Here is a 17,790-nt window from a genome sequence, read left to right on the forward strand (position 1 = left end):
CAGCGTCTCCAGCGCTTTCCAACGGCAATTTCCGTGGCTGTCTCCTCCTGATTGGTAGAGTTGGCCCAATAGCCGTAGCGCCACTTCTGTGACGTCACAGAAGTGTTCAAATCTGGATTAGTCTGTATCAGATCCATTGCAGCCCCTTTTTAAGAGATTTGGGTATGGAGGAAAATAGAGAGGGTTGTGTTTTCTGACACTTGGTGAGTTCCCCGGAATACCGGGGACACATATTCATGTATAAAAGATGTACAAAAGTGCATTTTGCATGATAGGTCACCTTTAAGTAAAGAAAACGTTTGCGTCTCTTGATCCCAGATACTTCTCTAGTTAGATCGGGTTTGCTCATATCTGTTACATTCATTAATATAATACCGTATATACAAGATTAAAAAAAGCCTTTTGTTTCGCGATCATCCATAACCTCAAATATAGCTGTTTTACACACATTATTGACCTGAATGCACCCAAACAACATAGAAGCACAAAATCACTTCAGTAATTTATTCCTAACATTTAAATGTAAATGAGAGTGAGACTGTTTAAAGATGCAAGAGGTTATTTTTTACTTTTTTTAAGTACTTCTTCATTTATTTTATCAAAATACATTTTTAGTATCTATATTGTTCATTTGGTGCTGCATCTGTCCTGATTTGTTAAATTTAAATAATGGAGGGAATAATTTGGGGATCTAAAAATGCCACAGGCCAATTAAGGAACCCTGTTATATATATATATAAATAAAAGTTTCACATGTCACACTGTTCCCAGCTTCCTGTCACTGGTCAGGGTTCTGGCCATTCATCATCCTGCAGCAGCTACAGTATGTGGGACAGCAGGAATCTGTCCCACTTAGCTGTTGACCCAAAACATGGAGACTGGCATCCATTACAGACACATATGAAACGCACATCTGGCACAGCTGGAGCCGCTCTGAGGGGCAGCGTGACGGTCTGGACACACAGCACAGTGGGGGGCTGATTATGCAGTGTTTTTCTTTAAATTGCACTTTAAGGTACTTTTAAAAAGTGCTGGACAGTATTTAAGTACATTTATTTTTTCAAATACTTGTAATTGGAGTATTTTGTTTCTGTGTCACTTCAGACTTTACTCCACTCGGACTAAACTTCCAGTTCCCATGGAAATATTGTACTTTTTATTTCAAACAGTTTTAGTTTTTGGTCACCTTGTAAATTAAGATTTGACACAACACTTTGGAAGAACTTCAAAATATGATGCCTTGATGTAGTCAGCCAGCACACATTATATTTAAGTTCCTCAATCAATAAGTGGCTTGACAGAAGATTAATAAGAGTCATTTTGCTCATTGTTTAAGTGTTTTTTTCTAAAACAATTCACAGTTCTGGCTTCACAAAAGTGAAGATTTTCTGCTGCTCCTTTAAAATATTTTAATAATTGAATAATAATAATTTCAGATTGTGTTCTGCATTTCCTCTTTCTGATCATTATTCTTACTTGAGTATGTCTCTCAATGCTGTTCTTTAAGAGTGTAGCATTTCTACTTTTACTTAAGAAGGAGGATCTGAATGATTTTTTTCTCCTTTGCTTTTGACAAATATTTGTGCCTGTAAATTACTATACAATTAAAATGTTGTTGTGGTTCATACTCGGCACTTTATTGTGCTCCTCCTCCAGCTATTTTCCAGCGTCTAGGTCTTCCTCGACTGCCTCACTGTTTACCCTCGTGCCATAGCCTCGAGGTATACGGTAGGTTAAAGAAACACACACTTGGTCCGGGTTTGTTGACACCAGGGGTCTCATTTATTAAAGTTTCTGATGCTCAAAGTTGTGCTTCGTAAAGTTGTCAGAACCAGCCTCTCAGCGATTTTCTCTCTGACATATCAAAAGCAAAACTTTGGATATAATCCCTTTTATTATTACCCAAGGTTTCAATGTTATAGACATCATATATATGGTATACACTGTGTAGTATATACACTATACTATAACATCTTTACAAATCCTGCCTTGTGTGTCATGGATATTTGACTCGAAGCCAGGGGCGCTGCCAGAGGGAAGAAAAGGGCACGTAGTTCCTCTGAAGTACAGAGAGGTGATGCTGACTGAGATAAACCTGGAGGGGGTCAAGAGTCGCATATTCTCAGGAGACCAAAGGTTTAAAGGAGGGTGAAAAAGTATATCCCCTGTGCGCTAGAGAACTGGTCAAAATTCATCTCCGTTTACAGTGTCTTCTTTATTTGCAGGAAGTGACACGTGTCATCAGGGATTGTTGGGTGCAGAGCAGCTGATTGGTCAGTCACCTCACGGCTCCAGAGGACAGGACGCCGGAGGACTGATAAACCGAGGCGAGAGAGCTCGGCTGGTGTCACATCATGATAAGAGACAGAAGCCTTGTGAAACTACAGGTTACCGCTCACACACGTCTTACTGACAGAAAGCCAAGAACTGCATTTATGGATATTTTTGTGTGTTTGTTTATGTGCCCAGGTTCGGAGATATCTGGCTTCTTTTTTGTTATGCTGCCACCCGTAGTAGGGTCTACTTCTGTGGTTTGAAATGATTTGAAGTAAAGAAAAGGAGTCTTTCCTGACACGATTGTCACATATTGATTCCTCACTTGAGGGCGCATTTAACAGTGCTCACCAGTGACAGGTGGGGGGAGGGGGAGGGGGGGGGGGGGGTGTTATTGAATTGTCAACGGGGGGAGCCTCGCTGCGGGGACATTCTACAGATGGCCAGTCCGCCCCTGAAAAATGTCTATGCACACGTTATTATTAATAATAATACAAATAATAATAATTTAAAAAAAATTAAAACTTTTAAAAATGTTTTATCATCTCATGAACCCCCCCCCCCCCCCCTTTGGGAACCCCTGTGCTAGCTAATGAATTGCTAATATAATAAGTTGGCTTTTCAAACAAGATTTTGCGGCATGTCTAAGACTGCTTACCAGGTCATGTCTTAAGGCCTAAGACACTCGTAGTAAGGAAGCAACCTGATTCTGTAGTTCCCCCTCAGCTAAGGGCGCTTTAAGTGTCTTTTAAACTGTTGTTTTTCTTTACCAGCATCAAATTCCCTTTTATTCACCCTCAACCATCTCATTAGTGTCTTTTCCCTCTGATAAAATGACCAACTCCACGTTAGCCACCAGCTGGTGAACAGAGTGGAGCATTTAGCTGATATTTCCCTTAAGTGTAAAGTTAACATTGATCTTAGATTTGTAAATTGACCACTTTTTACAGTCCTTTAACAACTTTAAGGTGATAATGTGTTTCTAAGTGGCCAACATACAGTGCAGTGTTTTGAACTGGCTAGTACATTTGTTAATAGTTGAACTATTTACATGTATTTTTTAGGCTAATCATTTCAGAAAAATAGGAAACTTGTTGAGTTTAGATGCAAAAGAAGAGAAAGATGAAACATGTCGTGTGTACTGAGCAGATGCGTCAGAGCTTGGTGTTAAAACATCACTAGAACATCTTTATTGTATTTTGATGGCAGCAGCAAAATCAGAGAGCAATATCTCAGAACCTGGGCAAATCAAACCGGAATCTACTCTGAGGGGAGAGAAGGTACTTGTGCTATCCGACCAAACGGCCCCTTTAGGCCAGGCTGTTAAATCACATTTGGGGGCTCATTTCAAAATAGCATGGACATGGTGAGGAGGATTTAACAGTCTCTCCTCTTCCTGTAGAACTTGGCAGGCGAAATCCAACACGTGTTGTGCTGCTATGACAATATCACAAGGTTCTTTTGTGAACTTGAACTAGAATGTGTCATTTTCATCAGGTCTGCTTATAGCTCGGAGGAACCGGGTGTTAAAATCAGCATATGTTTGTGTCTTTTAATAACGCAGTGAAACAAACGGCTGTATCTTCAGATAACTCAATTCAATGGCAGTATTCGAGATGACACATTCCTTGTTAAGAGCGTAAACCATCCTCTGTCTCTCGGTCTCAACACTTTTTCCTAGACACGTCTGCTCTACAAAGCAGAACTTCAACAGCACATATTGTAAATGCTCCGGCGTCCCACGTTGAGCTAAGAGTCCCGGGCAAGTAGCGAGACAACGCGGGTCAGTGCTCGCATCTCACAAGTCTCTCCAAAGACAGATGCATCCGTTCATGCGTCACGATCCACAGCGTCTGTTTTCCCAGCAGCCCCCTCTCACAACGCCAAAGCATGATTGGTCACAAACTTGTTGATAGATATCTGTTTTCTCTGCGGCAAAGTCCACGTACAGTTAAAAAATATAAACTTGTTTCCATCTCTTGTTGCAACACCAAAACCACATTTTTTTCTTTTTACATTTCTGAATGATAAACAACCCCAAATGTTTGTCAGGGCGTCACACTTAAAGCTGCATGTATGAATATATGAAGAGTCCCCGTCCAAAGTGGGGGACCACTGAGTGCGAAACGTGACATCTACTCATACAAAATGATTTATAGCTTTCTCAAATAAAATTACAGTACAAGTTAAAGGCTAATATGTAATGTAGGTCCTTGTTTGACAAAAACACAGACTTTGGGAAATGTTCTTTATCTTATTTGTGTTCAATTTAAATGTATCTGTATATATATATATATCTTTATTTGGAGATGAACTCAAACCACAACAGTCAGAGACTTTCTTTGTGATTTGTCGCGATTATATCTATACATACTTTGTGCTTCCATCCAACAATCTGGGTAACAAAAGGATTAGAAGAAAAACGTGACATTCAAATAAAGAGCAGAGTGCTGCATGTGGACGGACACACAGCCACCTTAACATCCCGTGTAACACTTCATCACAGTTCATCTGAGACAAAAGTCTTAACATTTAATATTTTTCTTTTACATCAAGGAATGTTCAGGGACAAAGAAATTGAATAGAATTTTTTTTTTTTATATTTTAAGAGTTTTCCAGCACTGCATCTTCAGTGTCTCTTCTCTGTACACCTCCTGAGCCCCCCCCCCCCTCCCCCCCCTCCCAGAGTCTGCATGTGTGAAGTCATGTGGTACAGTTTGCTTTTGGGCAGGCATGAAGCAGGAAATGAGGCGTGTACTTCCTGGTCCCTCCCCTTTTGTCGGTTGTCTTCTGAGGGAGGTGGGCTGCACAACACATCTGCTGAGTCATGATTCACAAAAAGAGATTAAGTGTGATTTTAGTGAGGGGCGGGTGAGTCGACCCTCCCCCCCCCCCCATCATCATCGTTTGACACATAGAAATGGCTCTTTCTCTCTCTCACATCACCCTCTCCCCCTATCCCCCCCCAGGTCTGTAGTTTTGTCCGTGGAGGCCAGGTGAGCGAGGCCTCCTATTGGTCGGAGAGCAGCAGCGTGAGCAGCCAGCCGAGGCCCAGCAGCAGGGAGAGGCGGAGGGGCTCGGCTCCGCGGTCCAGCAGGCCGGGGGAGGGGAGGGTGGAGTCCCCCTCGTCACCCCACAATCTGTCGTTCTCGTTTACCTGGAAGAAAACACACAGGTATCATTTATTTAGGTAAAATGAAAAATGAGATGTCAGTACCAGGGAACTCATCTCAGAGGACGTGTTTTACGAGCAGATATGTGCGCATAACGGCTGCATTTGAACATATCCACGGTTGAAAAAACAAGACCACGGAGAGGACTTTGCAATTTCACAGCGGGAGATACATTCCAAACATATTCAGAAAATAACTCTTCCATCAGTCGGCTATATCCCCAGATTGTTCTTTGAGAGAACCTCTGAGTCCCATCAGAGCCTGCTGTACTTTCTCCTCTTCTTTTATTCATATGCCCCTGTTTATAACTTATCAATTCAATTACAACGTTTTGTTAGGTTTGAAGTCCTTCTTAAGGAATCATTCATATACTTCTACTTTACCTTTTTGAACGTGTTGACATAGTTTGTCAGGTTTTACCATAACTTATTTTAAAGATTTGTTATGACATGATACGAGAGTCATTTAAAAGATGGCCTACAACGAGGAGTGCCAGGTCAGCTCCATCTAGATTTAGACAACATTTACGATACTTTTTTTACTTCACTTTTTTACCTCTGCACAACAAACCTTTAAGGGGATACTCGTACACACATTTTTATGACATACTATACTAGCTTTTTACATTTTTTTGTATGACCTATTATAATATGACACTTTTGCAACATACTATAAGCTGATTTTATTTTTTATGACAAACGTACTATCACTTTTTTTACGACACACTATATGATTTTTTTTTACGACATACTATTACTTTTGCAACACTATTATTCTGACTTTTTATAACATACTATGACTTTTTTTAAACACTATACTTTGACAATTTTAGGATTTATTTTCATTTGACATACTAAAGGGTTTGAAAAACATTACCATGAAAATATCATTACTTACAAACATATAAATATAAAGTATAGTATTATGAAAGACTGAAAATGTCAATTTTAAAACACTGATAAATAAGATAATAAATAAATAAAGTTTAAACCTCAAGTCTATCACTAACACTGAAGTTATCTTGCCCAGAGTTCCCGTTAGAATATTTGTTCGCCGGTCAACATGTCCGTTAAAGTTTAAATCTTCCGGACTAAATGACAAAAGTGCCGGTCAAAGGTCTCCTTTGTTATTTATTGAGCTTTAAAACAAATTGATATGATTCGATATTAAACAAACTAATTATAGTAGATTAACTATTCAAAAGTGAACAGTAATTTAATAACACGGGAATAATACACGGAGCGCTCTCTCCCTCTCCTGACAGCCCGTCAGTAGCAGCTCGCGGACCAGTAATGAGTGACCCGACAGTAAAACTAAACATATCTATAACTAGTTACAGTAGTTTGAGAGGTAGCCTAATTAAAATAGCTACGTGTGATATTCTAACCTGAAGTGTGTGTTTTGTCCGCTCACCGCTGCATGTGATCATGCAGAGCTGTGTCGACTCGTCAGCAGCAGCTGATCTCTCTCCTGTCAGATTAGACTTCACTCGCGTGTATGTCCATATCGATCAGATCCAGCTAGTTCTAGCTAATGATATGACTACCTGCTTATTAAAAGACACCTAAACAATAAGCGTTGCTATGCAACCGGGTGAGGCCGCAAAGTATAGCGCAGCATTATGCATTTGTTTACATGCCCACCGGAACCCCGAGGCATTACCAACAGATCAACGCACAATCAACCCATACAGGACATCTCTTTCTCCATATTAAGTGTTAGACATTAGAATTGACTATTCTTGTCTGTCACATACTCTTGTGTTTGTCACATAAGTGGCGCAAATTGCGCAACTGATTTGGTATTGCGCTAAACGGAAATTATTTTTGAACGGACACTTTGACCGGAGAGATTTAGATTTGCCGGTCGTAGTCCGGTAATTACCGGCTAACGGGAACTTTTAATTCTGCTTCTGTCGACAAGCCAGATTTGAATAAAATCAGCATTTCCTGTGTTGAATCAAATGTGGATTTATCAGAGACAGACATTTAAATGTGACAGGATGTTGGTTAAAGAGTTGTATGAGCGATGATATGCCCCCAAGGCATCAGTCCAGAGATCATTTAGCGGTTAAATTAACTCTGACTGGTGTCGACACCTCACTTGATCCGGACTTGACACACGTCAGGTGACAAAACGTCCGTGTCCAACAGAGTTTTCCTCCCCGCTCCATCTCTGTAGCGTAATATTAAGTCTAATGCAATCAGAGGGAGATCAACAATAAAGCGTGGGACGAGTAGTTCAAAGCACCCGAGGCGAAAATATATCATTTTAATTTGTGGCCCTTTTTCTTCAGCTTTCCCTCTGGAAATAAGTAAATGGCCTAGTTATACATTTAGCTTGTGAAGTTTATTAATATCGGTTGGCGGACTGTCAATTATGTTTGCTACAGCCTTTTTAGGAGGGAGGAGATCACATTAGGAGCCAAATGCGTGGAGCCCATTTCCTTAGCCTCAAGTAAATTGTATTATTTATAAATGTCTCCTAATTATTGAAATTTGAAACTGTGTGTGTGCTTGATGCAATACAAGCTGTCCACTTTAAAATGAATGTGAAACAGAGTTTAATCGTTTACTGTATAACTTCATCGTATTATTTATGTTTACAGAACCTGTTTAGACTGTTGATAAAGCGGTTTTGAATATGAGACAGTAAAGTGTTTATTCAGTGTTTTCCTCTTCAGTAAAGTCTAGCCGACGTGATTAAACCATCAATATCACCAGCTTATATAACACGTTTGTTTACATCCCGTTTCTCATCTTGTTTAAATTGTCTTTTATTCTCATTATGTTGTTTGTTTTTCTGCTTCTCGCTGAATTATTTTACTGCTGCAGAGATGTAATGACCGCGCCGGGATCAATAAAGTTACATCCAATCTTCAACGCTTCCTTCATCTGAAAAGCTCTGCTGATAAACACTCAATAGGCACTGAGTGTATGGTGAGCAGTGGAGAGCATAGAAACATCTGCACCAACATGTCTCTCTCTTATTTACATTTGGACTCATACATTGCTTCTAGTGAATTTTGCTGTTGAGAAAATACTATTTAATTTGTCTTGTCACAATATAAGTGAGTGTTTTTGTACAAGAGGACAACCATCTAATAATGGATTGTCTTGTTCTTTGTTTAACTCTCCAAGAATCAATTTGGTCCTCAAAATCTTAATTACTTGAATCCTAATTAGGGAACAATTGACATTTAGGAAACTCATGGATCATTATTTTCTGTCGTGACTAACAAGTGTGGAGTCACTTAATTATCATTTGTAGGCCTGTCATATTGGCAGAAAAGACAACACATTGCATCCTGGGAATTTTTTCTCATAAAAAAGTAGTTCATTGACGGAGCGCACTTCTTTTTAATGGTAATGAGGTTTGGATTGTAAATGAGGAAATAGGACACTCACTCCAGGCCAACATAGTTTTTTTTTTTATAGTTTGATGTTTCAATGGTTTCAAGATGTGTTATCACCTGGGGTTTTCTAAAATATTGAATTTAACCAGATAAAACCAATAGATATCAAATATGTCTTACTATGCTGATCTGACCAAGAGCTTGTTTATAGAGCTTGTTTGCCTAATAGTGAGCCTTATGATTAACCATAGGTGTGCTTGTCACTTTTCAAACATTAAGACCTAACGATGATGCAAATTGGACCAAAATGCATCATTAAAACGTTTGATGCTGTGAGCTATTCTGCAGGCTTATCCCTTATCCACTTTGAGGTTGTTTTTGTGAAATCCTTGCGCCTACGTGATGTAATATAATTAATCTTATTTAGCCTGGCTTGCAGATGTGACTACATTTAAGGTGGAATTACATAATGCAAGCATCCTACAGATAATTATCTTAAAATACCCTCAGTTCTCTTTACTCAGATTGTCATGTGACCGACCAGAGTGTGAATCCCACCCGTCTGCTGCTCCCTGCCGACTAAAACAAACGCCCCAAGTCATCTGCAGCGGTGTGACCCACTTCTGAGTCCGTCTCCATCTCTGTGTTTGGGAAAGTTTGCACATCACATTTCCATCTCGTCTCACCTGAGTCGGTATCTGTGCTCTCAGGATGTTCTGCTCTGTTTCCATGGAGACGCCCTGGGCGGTGGTGGCCATGTTGGGGCTGTGGCTGTCCGTCGCGGGACTTGGCATCGCGGGCCGAGCGGCGCCCGTTCTTTCATCAGATACGTTCCCAAAGGCCACGATGGAGTTTTCTGAAACACAAGAGCAGCGGAGACGTTGAGTGGAAAGGGGCCGAATGGGAAACTCTGTGCCCATTTTCACAGCAGCTCCCACACCTAGTTTCCCCATTATTTTGTATTCTACACGTCTCTTTGCAATGTGATTGGTCACTATATAATTATGTACTGGAGGACTGTAATCATAAAGTGGTCATGGCGTGGAGAACAACTCAACCTCTCAGGGTGAGTCATCAGGCTGCTGAATAAATTAATGAATTTCATTTTACATAGAATAACTGTTGCCAATGTCACCAAGTGGAACAGAAACAGACAAGAAAGTTTACCCAACATTAACATTTAACCGTGTAATTTTTTCTTCTCCTAATAAGGGATGCGTCATATTCCAAGAAAAATACAGCTGTCCCTGAAACAGGAGTGGAGCAGCCTTCTGGATACATCTTGGCTTTATGGGTCGACAGTGTAGGAAAATGTGTAACTTATGTTATTCAGGTAACACTTTATATTAAGGTACACACATGACTGTAACCATCAACTAGTTGCTAATTAACATGCATATTAGCAGTATATTGGCCCTTTATTAGTCATTATAAAACACTTATTAATGCCTTATTCTACATGACCATATTCTACAAGTAATAAGCCATTAGTTGAGAGTTTTTTTTCTCAATAACCCTCTAATTAGTGCTTATTCATTGCACGTAAGGAAGTTGTTGTACATGAGTTTTGGTCTTAATATGCTCTGCTCAATAAGGGCCTAATAAGGCAGCAGTAACACACGAATAGTAATTCTCCCATAATAACACTTAACAAATATGAGCAGCCTAATTAGAGTCAAACTACTAGTTCATTGGTTATGAACAAGACTTCACTTTAAAATAGGGAACATATTCTTAGGTAGAAATATCTAATTTTGAGTTAATTAAACACAATTAACACTTGTAGTTCCATGTCTTGTTACATAAGAATAGATCATATTTGTTAAGTGTTATTATGGGAGAATAACTATTCTTGTGCTACTGCTGCCTTATTAGGCCGCAGAGCATATTAAGACCAAAACTCATGTACAACATCTTCCTTACTTGCAATGAATAAGCACTAATTAGAGGGTTATTGAGGAAAAACTTGTCACAAATGGCTTATTACTTGTAGAATATGGTCATGTAGAATAAGGCATTAATAAGCATTTTATAATGACTAATAAAGAGCCAATATACTGCTAATATGCAAGTTAATTAACCACTAGTTGATGGTTAATTTGTGTACCTTAATGTAAAGCGTTACCGTTATTCATATGCCCGGGGAATAAGTTTAAATAAGTTATTCTAACTTAACTGTCAACCCCTGCCATTACACAAGAGTGTTGTTAGAAAAGTAATTCAGTTTCAAATGTATAAAATGTACGATGGGAAAGTCCGTTTAGCCAAATTGAAGAGTACTTTAGTCCCAAGTCATCTGCAGCGGTGGTGGCAGCTTTGGTTTTAATTACAGAAATCTCAGAGGCATGAACTGCTGTTAGTCAGATATAATGCTAATTCAATTAATGACAAAAGGGAGTCTCTGATCATAATATAAAAGAAGAGCAGTGAGCGCTTTGCTGGTTGGCTTACCTAAATATCTGAAGGTAGCAAGAACACCACAGGCCGCTATGATTTATATATGGGGCGAAGCCTGCGAGCTAGTTCAGGCAGTTCATACATTAACACGTGACGCACCTCGTCCCTCTTACAACCAACCAAACACATTGTCCTAAACATGCCGCTCTATTTAAGCCGCCAGGTCTTCCTGCCTCTGCCTCGCTGCTGCTGCCACTGCTGTGTTCACTTGCTATTTCTACGTTCCTGTTCCTGCTGCTGTGTTTCATGTTTTTAATTATTGTTTCATTATTATACTCCCATTGTGTTATTTAATATTGTAGTTATTGCCTGTACAGCACTTTGGTCAACTGAAGGTTGTTTTAAATGTGCTATATAAATAAATAAAGATTGAGATTGAAGATTGAGATTGCTGCTGCTCCCCCCCCCCCCCCCAGCTTCCACCTGTAGGCTCGGGGATAGTTATCTAATCATCACTCAATGTTCTTTGTAAATCTGTGGAGCGATGAGGCCCGAGCCTACACGCCAAACTCAAACTATATGCTGCTTCTAATAAACATATTAAGAAACACGTGAGTTGTCTGACTGAACTGATATTCCTGCCAGTTTTCAACACTGAGGCTGCATCCGTATGTTTATGTTTATTTAGGATCCCCAGTAGCTTTTGCTCTTGACAAAAGCTACTCTTCCTGTGGTCCGACACTTAAAACAATACAACAATAATACAAAAACATTCAAGACATAAGTCCTGTCATCATAAACAACATCATCAATATCATCAACAATGTCATCCACTTTCAATATCAATCTCAGCCAAGGATGAGTGCACAAGAAACCCACCAGTACAAAGCATGAGGTAACATTACATTCGGGTTCACGGCTCACAAAGGGTACATGGTCATTAGTAGATGGCCCTTCAATCTCTTTTTGAAAGAGGCTCTGGGCTCTATTTCAGCGAGGTAGTTTGACAATGACTTCCATTCCTTTATAGCTCTAAGTCACAGAAGATTTGGGGTCCTCGGTTTAGGTGCCCGTAGATGGCCCGTATTCAGCTTCACATTTAATAAAGTACAAAGGGAATTATATCCTAGTGCACTTTGCTAATTCCTTGAACAGTCTGGGTCACATTATGGATTTTAACATACATTTGATTTCAGAGCAAGCCACTCTATTTTTAACACTTGAGAGGAAGACACTTGAGACGAGCTGTCATTGTGCACTGCTCCTCTATGATTGACAGCATGATAAAACCCATGCATGCAGCAGTAGGAATAAAGTTAGACGCTCTATGGCTGTCACTCCTGGTTAAGGGTGTTAAAAGTATCGTCCAACCTAGCAAATCATTATCGACAAACACAAACTCCACTAGCTGCAGCTGAGTCTAAACATCTCGTTATCAAAGAAAAGCGATGTGGAATATATTTTGATTTGCCATTCAGCGAACACCAGTGAACGATTATGTTGAACAAAAGCTCCCAAAATAAAAGTCCTGTCATCTTCGGCTGCTGCTACCTGCAACTTTCCACACAATCACAACCCGTCGTTCTGCTGTCAGATCAAAACATTTCCTAGAGCGGATTTAATTCAAACTCTACCGTCACGTTACAGTTTGAAACTATCCGAGCGTGTGACGGATGCTGGTGTCAGGGAGGTGGTTAGGCTCAAAGGAAATGTGCACGCAGTACAACAGGGGGGATCCACCATATGTATATGTCTCACCAATTATTAATTCACTGCACAAGGAGAGAAATATGTGGCGTTGAGAAAAGGAAACGTTTTCAAAGGTGTCTTTTCAAGAGAATGTATTTTTTTTTTTTACTTCTTAAAGTACCGTCAAGCTCATGTATAGGGGTTTAGTTTAAAATGTCATTCATTCAAGCAGTGTACTTTCTAATACACCTTGTTTCAGTCAGATTAAACATATGATCTGCTCTGATTGGTCAACCGCTTAGCATGATAGGGCTACTATAAGGTTTATATGGGGATCTTCATTCACACTGAAAACAGTCATCACATCCAATATTAATTGCAGCCGCTTGAAAAGGAAATGGTTTTGTTTTCCAATTCTTCATTAGCTGGTTTTCCTACAGCAGCAGGTTTCTATTTTCAGTAAGCAAGCTCTGATAAACCTAACAAACACTACCTGCACAGCAACAAGGGACAAGTTAACAACAAGCTTCTTCACATGGTGGAAATATTTGGAAGCTAAAGAGCCAGATACAAAACAATAATGTTGCGTTTTTAGGCTCTTCGCTGAGTCGGCAAAAATGTGTGTTTGTTGAAAGTATAAATCTATCTAAAGTCAACATGACCCACAACAACAAGGGTGCAATCTCCTGCTGCCATGACTTGCTAGGAGGTTAGCATCTGTATTTACACAAACTAGTGTTGAAACATGCACTCAGTAGAACACATTGCACTTTTGAAACAGTTGTATTGGCAATCATGACTGGAGGAATGTTTTCCCTCTGTCACAGGTGTAAAAAAGGAGCAGATGTTCAAGTTTGGAAGTCGTTCTAATAAATAAACAGATGCTCTCGAAGCTTCGGGTGTGAATCCTCACCTGACTGAAACTACTCCTCTGCTTTCAGCACTGAAAACAAGTGTATCAAAAACATGATTCTGAGTGTGAGATGCAAGCGACAAGGCCTCGATCCTCTGGGTGGCAAAACACTTATTTCCCTTCAACCCCAATTTCCAAAAAGAAGAAAAGTCACACTGGACTTTGCCTTGGTTTTCTTTAAAAGTGGATTCAAATGACAGTCATCTTTTCAGAGTCTCCTCTTCCAGCTGTCGGTTATGGTGTGATATAAGGATCATGGTGAATACCTAAATGGGCCTCTTACAGTAAGTAGGCTGTGACTGCAGGGAATATTATAGTGTGTACACTCAGTACTATGCATAATGTACAGTCTTCTGAAGTGTCACACACCCCATAGGACATCAGCTCTTGGATTTGCGACAACCAGACTGAATTATGATCACATGATGAATTAATATTCTATAAAGCACTCATTCTCACCCGGCTAATGGGTTACTCTGCGGCAATTACGTTTGCATGAAAGTCACTTCAATTAAAATATGCTCAAATGAAGACATGAATGAGGGATTCATCAATTAATATCCACAGCTTATACTGTAAGATGGATGTGGGTGCTTAGAAAGGAAAATCACACCATTATTCTATCTGTTCCCAGCGAAGTGAAAACCCCAATGTCAGAAGCGACTCAGTGGTTATTAGTGATGGGATTTCAAAGCCTTCGCTGGAGTATCGGGGTGTGACACACAAACATTGATTTCTCACAGGATCATAACAAATTGATCCAACCATTGCCTTTGCAAACAAAATGTCTGCCTCAATGCCGGGACTTGACTGGCCTCCCTTCACTGGAGCAGCACTGAGCATCAGCTAGGCAGAGATGGAGGAGATGGGGGGGGGGGGCTGTAGGGCGACCCGCTCGCTTGTTGCCAGCTCTGCAGCTAATTAGGGAATTTGCAAGTTACAGCAACGAGTCAATAGTGAGGAAAACAGATTGAGCCCACCTTGCAGGCAGGGGCTGTGGACCAGCGTGCTAATGATGCTGTGGGCCATTAGTGCTGCAGGACAGGTGGGACAGTGTGCAGTTAGCTCTGTGGAGGGCAGGCTGACGGATGAGAGGCGCAGGGTTCATCTCCAGCTGCTCCATCCCGCCTCACAGCCGCGTCACGCAGAGATGAAGTGCCAATTGATACCTTCGGTGGTAAGCTGTTGTGACAGTTCCTTTGTAAATGTTTGGACATGGATGTTTAAGCACCACCATCTTGCATCTCTTTGACTTTCTCCCTAAGGGCTTTTTTTTTTCCCCGTCCTCATAGTTACCCTGAATCTCAACTGTAAAGGACATCGTGTGCACGCCTCCTTCCTGCTCCATCGTCCTGCCGTATCCCTGGTTACCCTCACTTTCTCGTGTTATAATAGCAATTCAACTTCCATAAAAAGAAACGGAATAATTGCAGAAATAAAAGAGCTTCACCTCCATGTGTCCTCTCTGTTTTTCCCTAACACACTCAGCTTTCAGAGAAGTCCGGAGCTGTTGTTGTGCATAGTGATGTGGTTATTATCCCTGCGATGAGGAGGTAAGGCAGGGTGACAGCTGTTTTAAACCTGAGCTCACTCTACAGGGGGATTCTTTTTCAGCACTTTTCCTCCTCCCCTTTCAGCATACGGCTGCATTCCTCTCCTGCCACTATTCTCTCTGTCCACCTCATTAGTTAGGAGGCAGGAAACCAAATTACGTTAAATTACAAAGTCATCAAAGGCCATCTGAAGTCCTGTCTCAGCAAGCACACCCCGGCACCACGGCACGGGGGGGGGGGGGCCTCTGCACGCAAAATAAAGAATTCAGGCGCAGTTTGAGGTAAGCACCAAAAGGCACCAGGAGGATTTATTTAATTGACGATGGTGCCGTTCGCTTGTGTAACAGAATCATCCCGGTGTCAGCGAAGGTCTGCAGAATCTTTTGGCAGAATGAAAAACACTTTAGTCTGTATATTGAGATTACACAGGGGAACACAGTGGAAAGAAAAACATCAGGTATGTCTCCTAGGGCGGATTCATTTTCCAAATTATTGACTCCAATCCAAACTCTCCTTGCCAAATCATTATGCACACTACTTTCTAAAAAAAATAGGACTGTGGCTTTGCCGGGAAAATGAGACTAGATTCCAAATGAGACGCGAGCGTGAGGCGAACTGCTGGTCTTTGCCATTAGACACTTGTTCATCCTTATTATCACGTCTGCGCTGTTTGGGCTCAGACATTTGCTGAGACAGGAGGCGAGCGGTGTTTCTTTGCTCAGACTGAAATGAGGCCAGTCAGTCTGAGGTTTGTTTTTGCTGGGCCTCTGAGGAGCTTACAGTACACAGCACAGTGGAGCTGAGAGTCCCGGCTGCAGGATGCACACGAGGAGTTTCATCGGAAAACAACACATCCATCAACCGAGGTGAAAAAACCCTGGGAGCTTTAACTCACTACAGGATAATGTACGTTGTGAGAGGTATCCGCAGTTTGTTACCTTAAGAACAGAAGCGTTGTCACTTTCTGATTGAGCAATGCTTTTAAAATGGCTTTGTCCTGCAATGAACTATTTGAAACAAAGATTCTAAAGTTGCCAAATATTTTGTCTGTTGCTCTTAGTCTAAGGTCTTTGATTTGGTCGGTTTACTTTAATTTATATTTTACAAGGTGGGCAATGTTGTGTTTATACATTTAACGGTAACATGTTATAGCCCACGATTAAGAGTGTCATCTTGTGGTATGAATAAGGAACCAATACAGTACTTAAAACAAGACCATGGGGAACAAGGGAGTACGACTAGGCGAAAGTAAAAATAAATGAAATGCTTACAGTTAGTTACTTATAGGGTACAGTAATGAAATACCAAACTGTGGCTACATCGTGAAATGATGTGCAGTTTCGTTCCCAGTTCAGATCTGTAAAGGTACCTCAAATCAGCTATTCTCTGCAACCCAGGGGTGTCAAACTCAAATTCATCCCGGGCCAAATCAGCATTACTCAAAGGGCTGGTTGTAATTTATATAAATATACATATGTAAATATATAATAGGGGTGCACCGAATGTGAAATTCTTTGCCGAAACCGATACCGAAAATAGGAAACAGTTGGCCGAAAACCGAATGCCGAAAGGCCGAAAATGATTAATAGAAATATATATACATATATATATAAATATATAAATATATATAATGTATCATTTTTTTTTACCAATTTTGTTCAGCTACCTGATTATGGAAAAAGACATGATTATGGCAACCTATAAGTGCATGCTTACAAATGTGCAAACTGGATAAATCCACATGAATGTAACTATTTACAAATGAAATTACAATTCAATTTCAAGAATCTGTAAATAAGGCTGTCTGTCCTCATAAGCAAAGTAGTACACATTATATAAAGATACATAAAGTGAAAACTGGATACAAAATCCACAATCAATTACAAATTAAATTACAATTTCAAGAATCTGCAAATAAGGTGGTCTGTCCTCATGAGCAATGTAAACAACATTGTATCATTTCGATACCGAAAGTACAATATATTGAACACTGTGCTGCTGTCATCTCCCCCTAATGATAACCTGAGATGGTGAATTATAACTCACAATGAAAATGGTTCAGGAAAGTGGGTATAGAGTAGACATGTAGAACTAGATAAGCTTATGATAAGCCAGCCGTGTCTACTTATTAAGGAAAAGTGGGAGGTTCTTTTTAATGAACATTAGCTTCTCTGCTTTATCAGCCATAAGACTCTTCTCATCAAGCACATGAGAGGCAGCGCTGAACAGTCTCTCGCTGTCAGTGCTTGTGATTTGATCTTACTCCGCATATTTGTCCGGGTGTTTTGATTTCAAGTGGTGGAGTAATCCCGAAGTGGTGAAAGTCTTTACAGTTACACCCCCTCGAGAAATGTCAGCTGAACACGTTTTACAAATCGCAATCCGCACCTCTTTCTCTGATATTTTTAAATATCTCCAAGCGCCAGACATGTTGGC

At 40.4% G+C, this 17,790-nt stretch overlaps 1 protein-coding gene and 1 long non-coding RNA gene across 8 annotated transcripts in view; one reads left to right on the forward strand and one right to left on the reverse strand.

Moving 5' to 3' along the window:
• The first annotated feature begins 1,743 nt into the window (after nucleotides 1-1,743).
• LOC307047274 lies at nucleotides 1,744-9,642 on the forward strand. Its single transcript, XR_013810381.1, has 4 exons — nucleotides 1,744-2,387; nucleotides 5,244-5,449; nucleotides 8,282-8,386; nucleotides 9,513-9,642. It is a non-coding gene; the product is annotated as an uncharacterized lncRNA (long non-coding RNA).
• The window catches only part of gfra4a (GDNF family receptor alpha 4a), a 264,494-nt gene continuing 249,555 nt past the window's right edge, over nucleotides 2,852-17,790 (reverse strand). For all 7 annotated transcript variants that reach the window (XM_079694158.1, XM_079694159.1, XM_079694155.1 and 4 more), the window contains 2 exons: nucleotides 9,489-9,658; nucleotides 2,852-5,431 (listed from right to left, as the gene is read on the reverse strand). In XM_079694158.1, coding sequence (XP_079550284.1) covers nucleotides 5,285-5,431; nucleotides 9,489-9,658 — 317 coding nt within the window. In that variant the 3' untranslated portion in view covers nucleotides 2,852-5,284. The remainder of the gene's footprint in view (nucleotides 5,432-9,488; nucleotides 9,659-17,790) is intronic.

The sequence above is a fragment of the Notothenia rossii genome (genome assembly GCF_949606895.1).
Source record: "Notothenia rossii genome assembly, chromosome: 7".
Taxonomy (NCBI): Eukaryota; Metazoa; Chordata; class Actinopteri; order Perciformes; family Nototheniidae; genus Notothenia; species Notothenia rossii.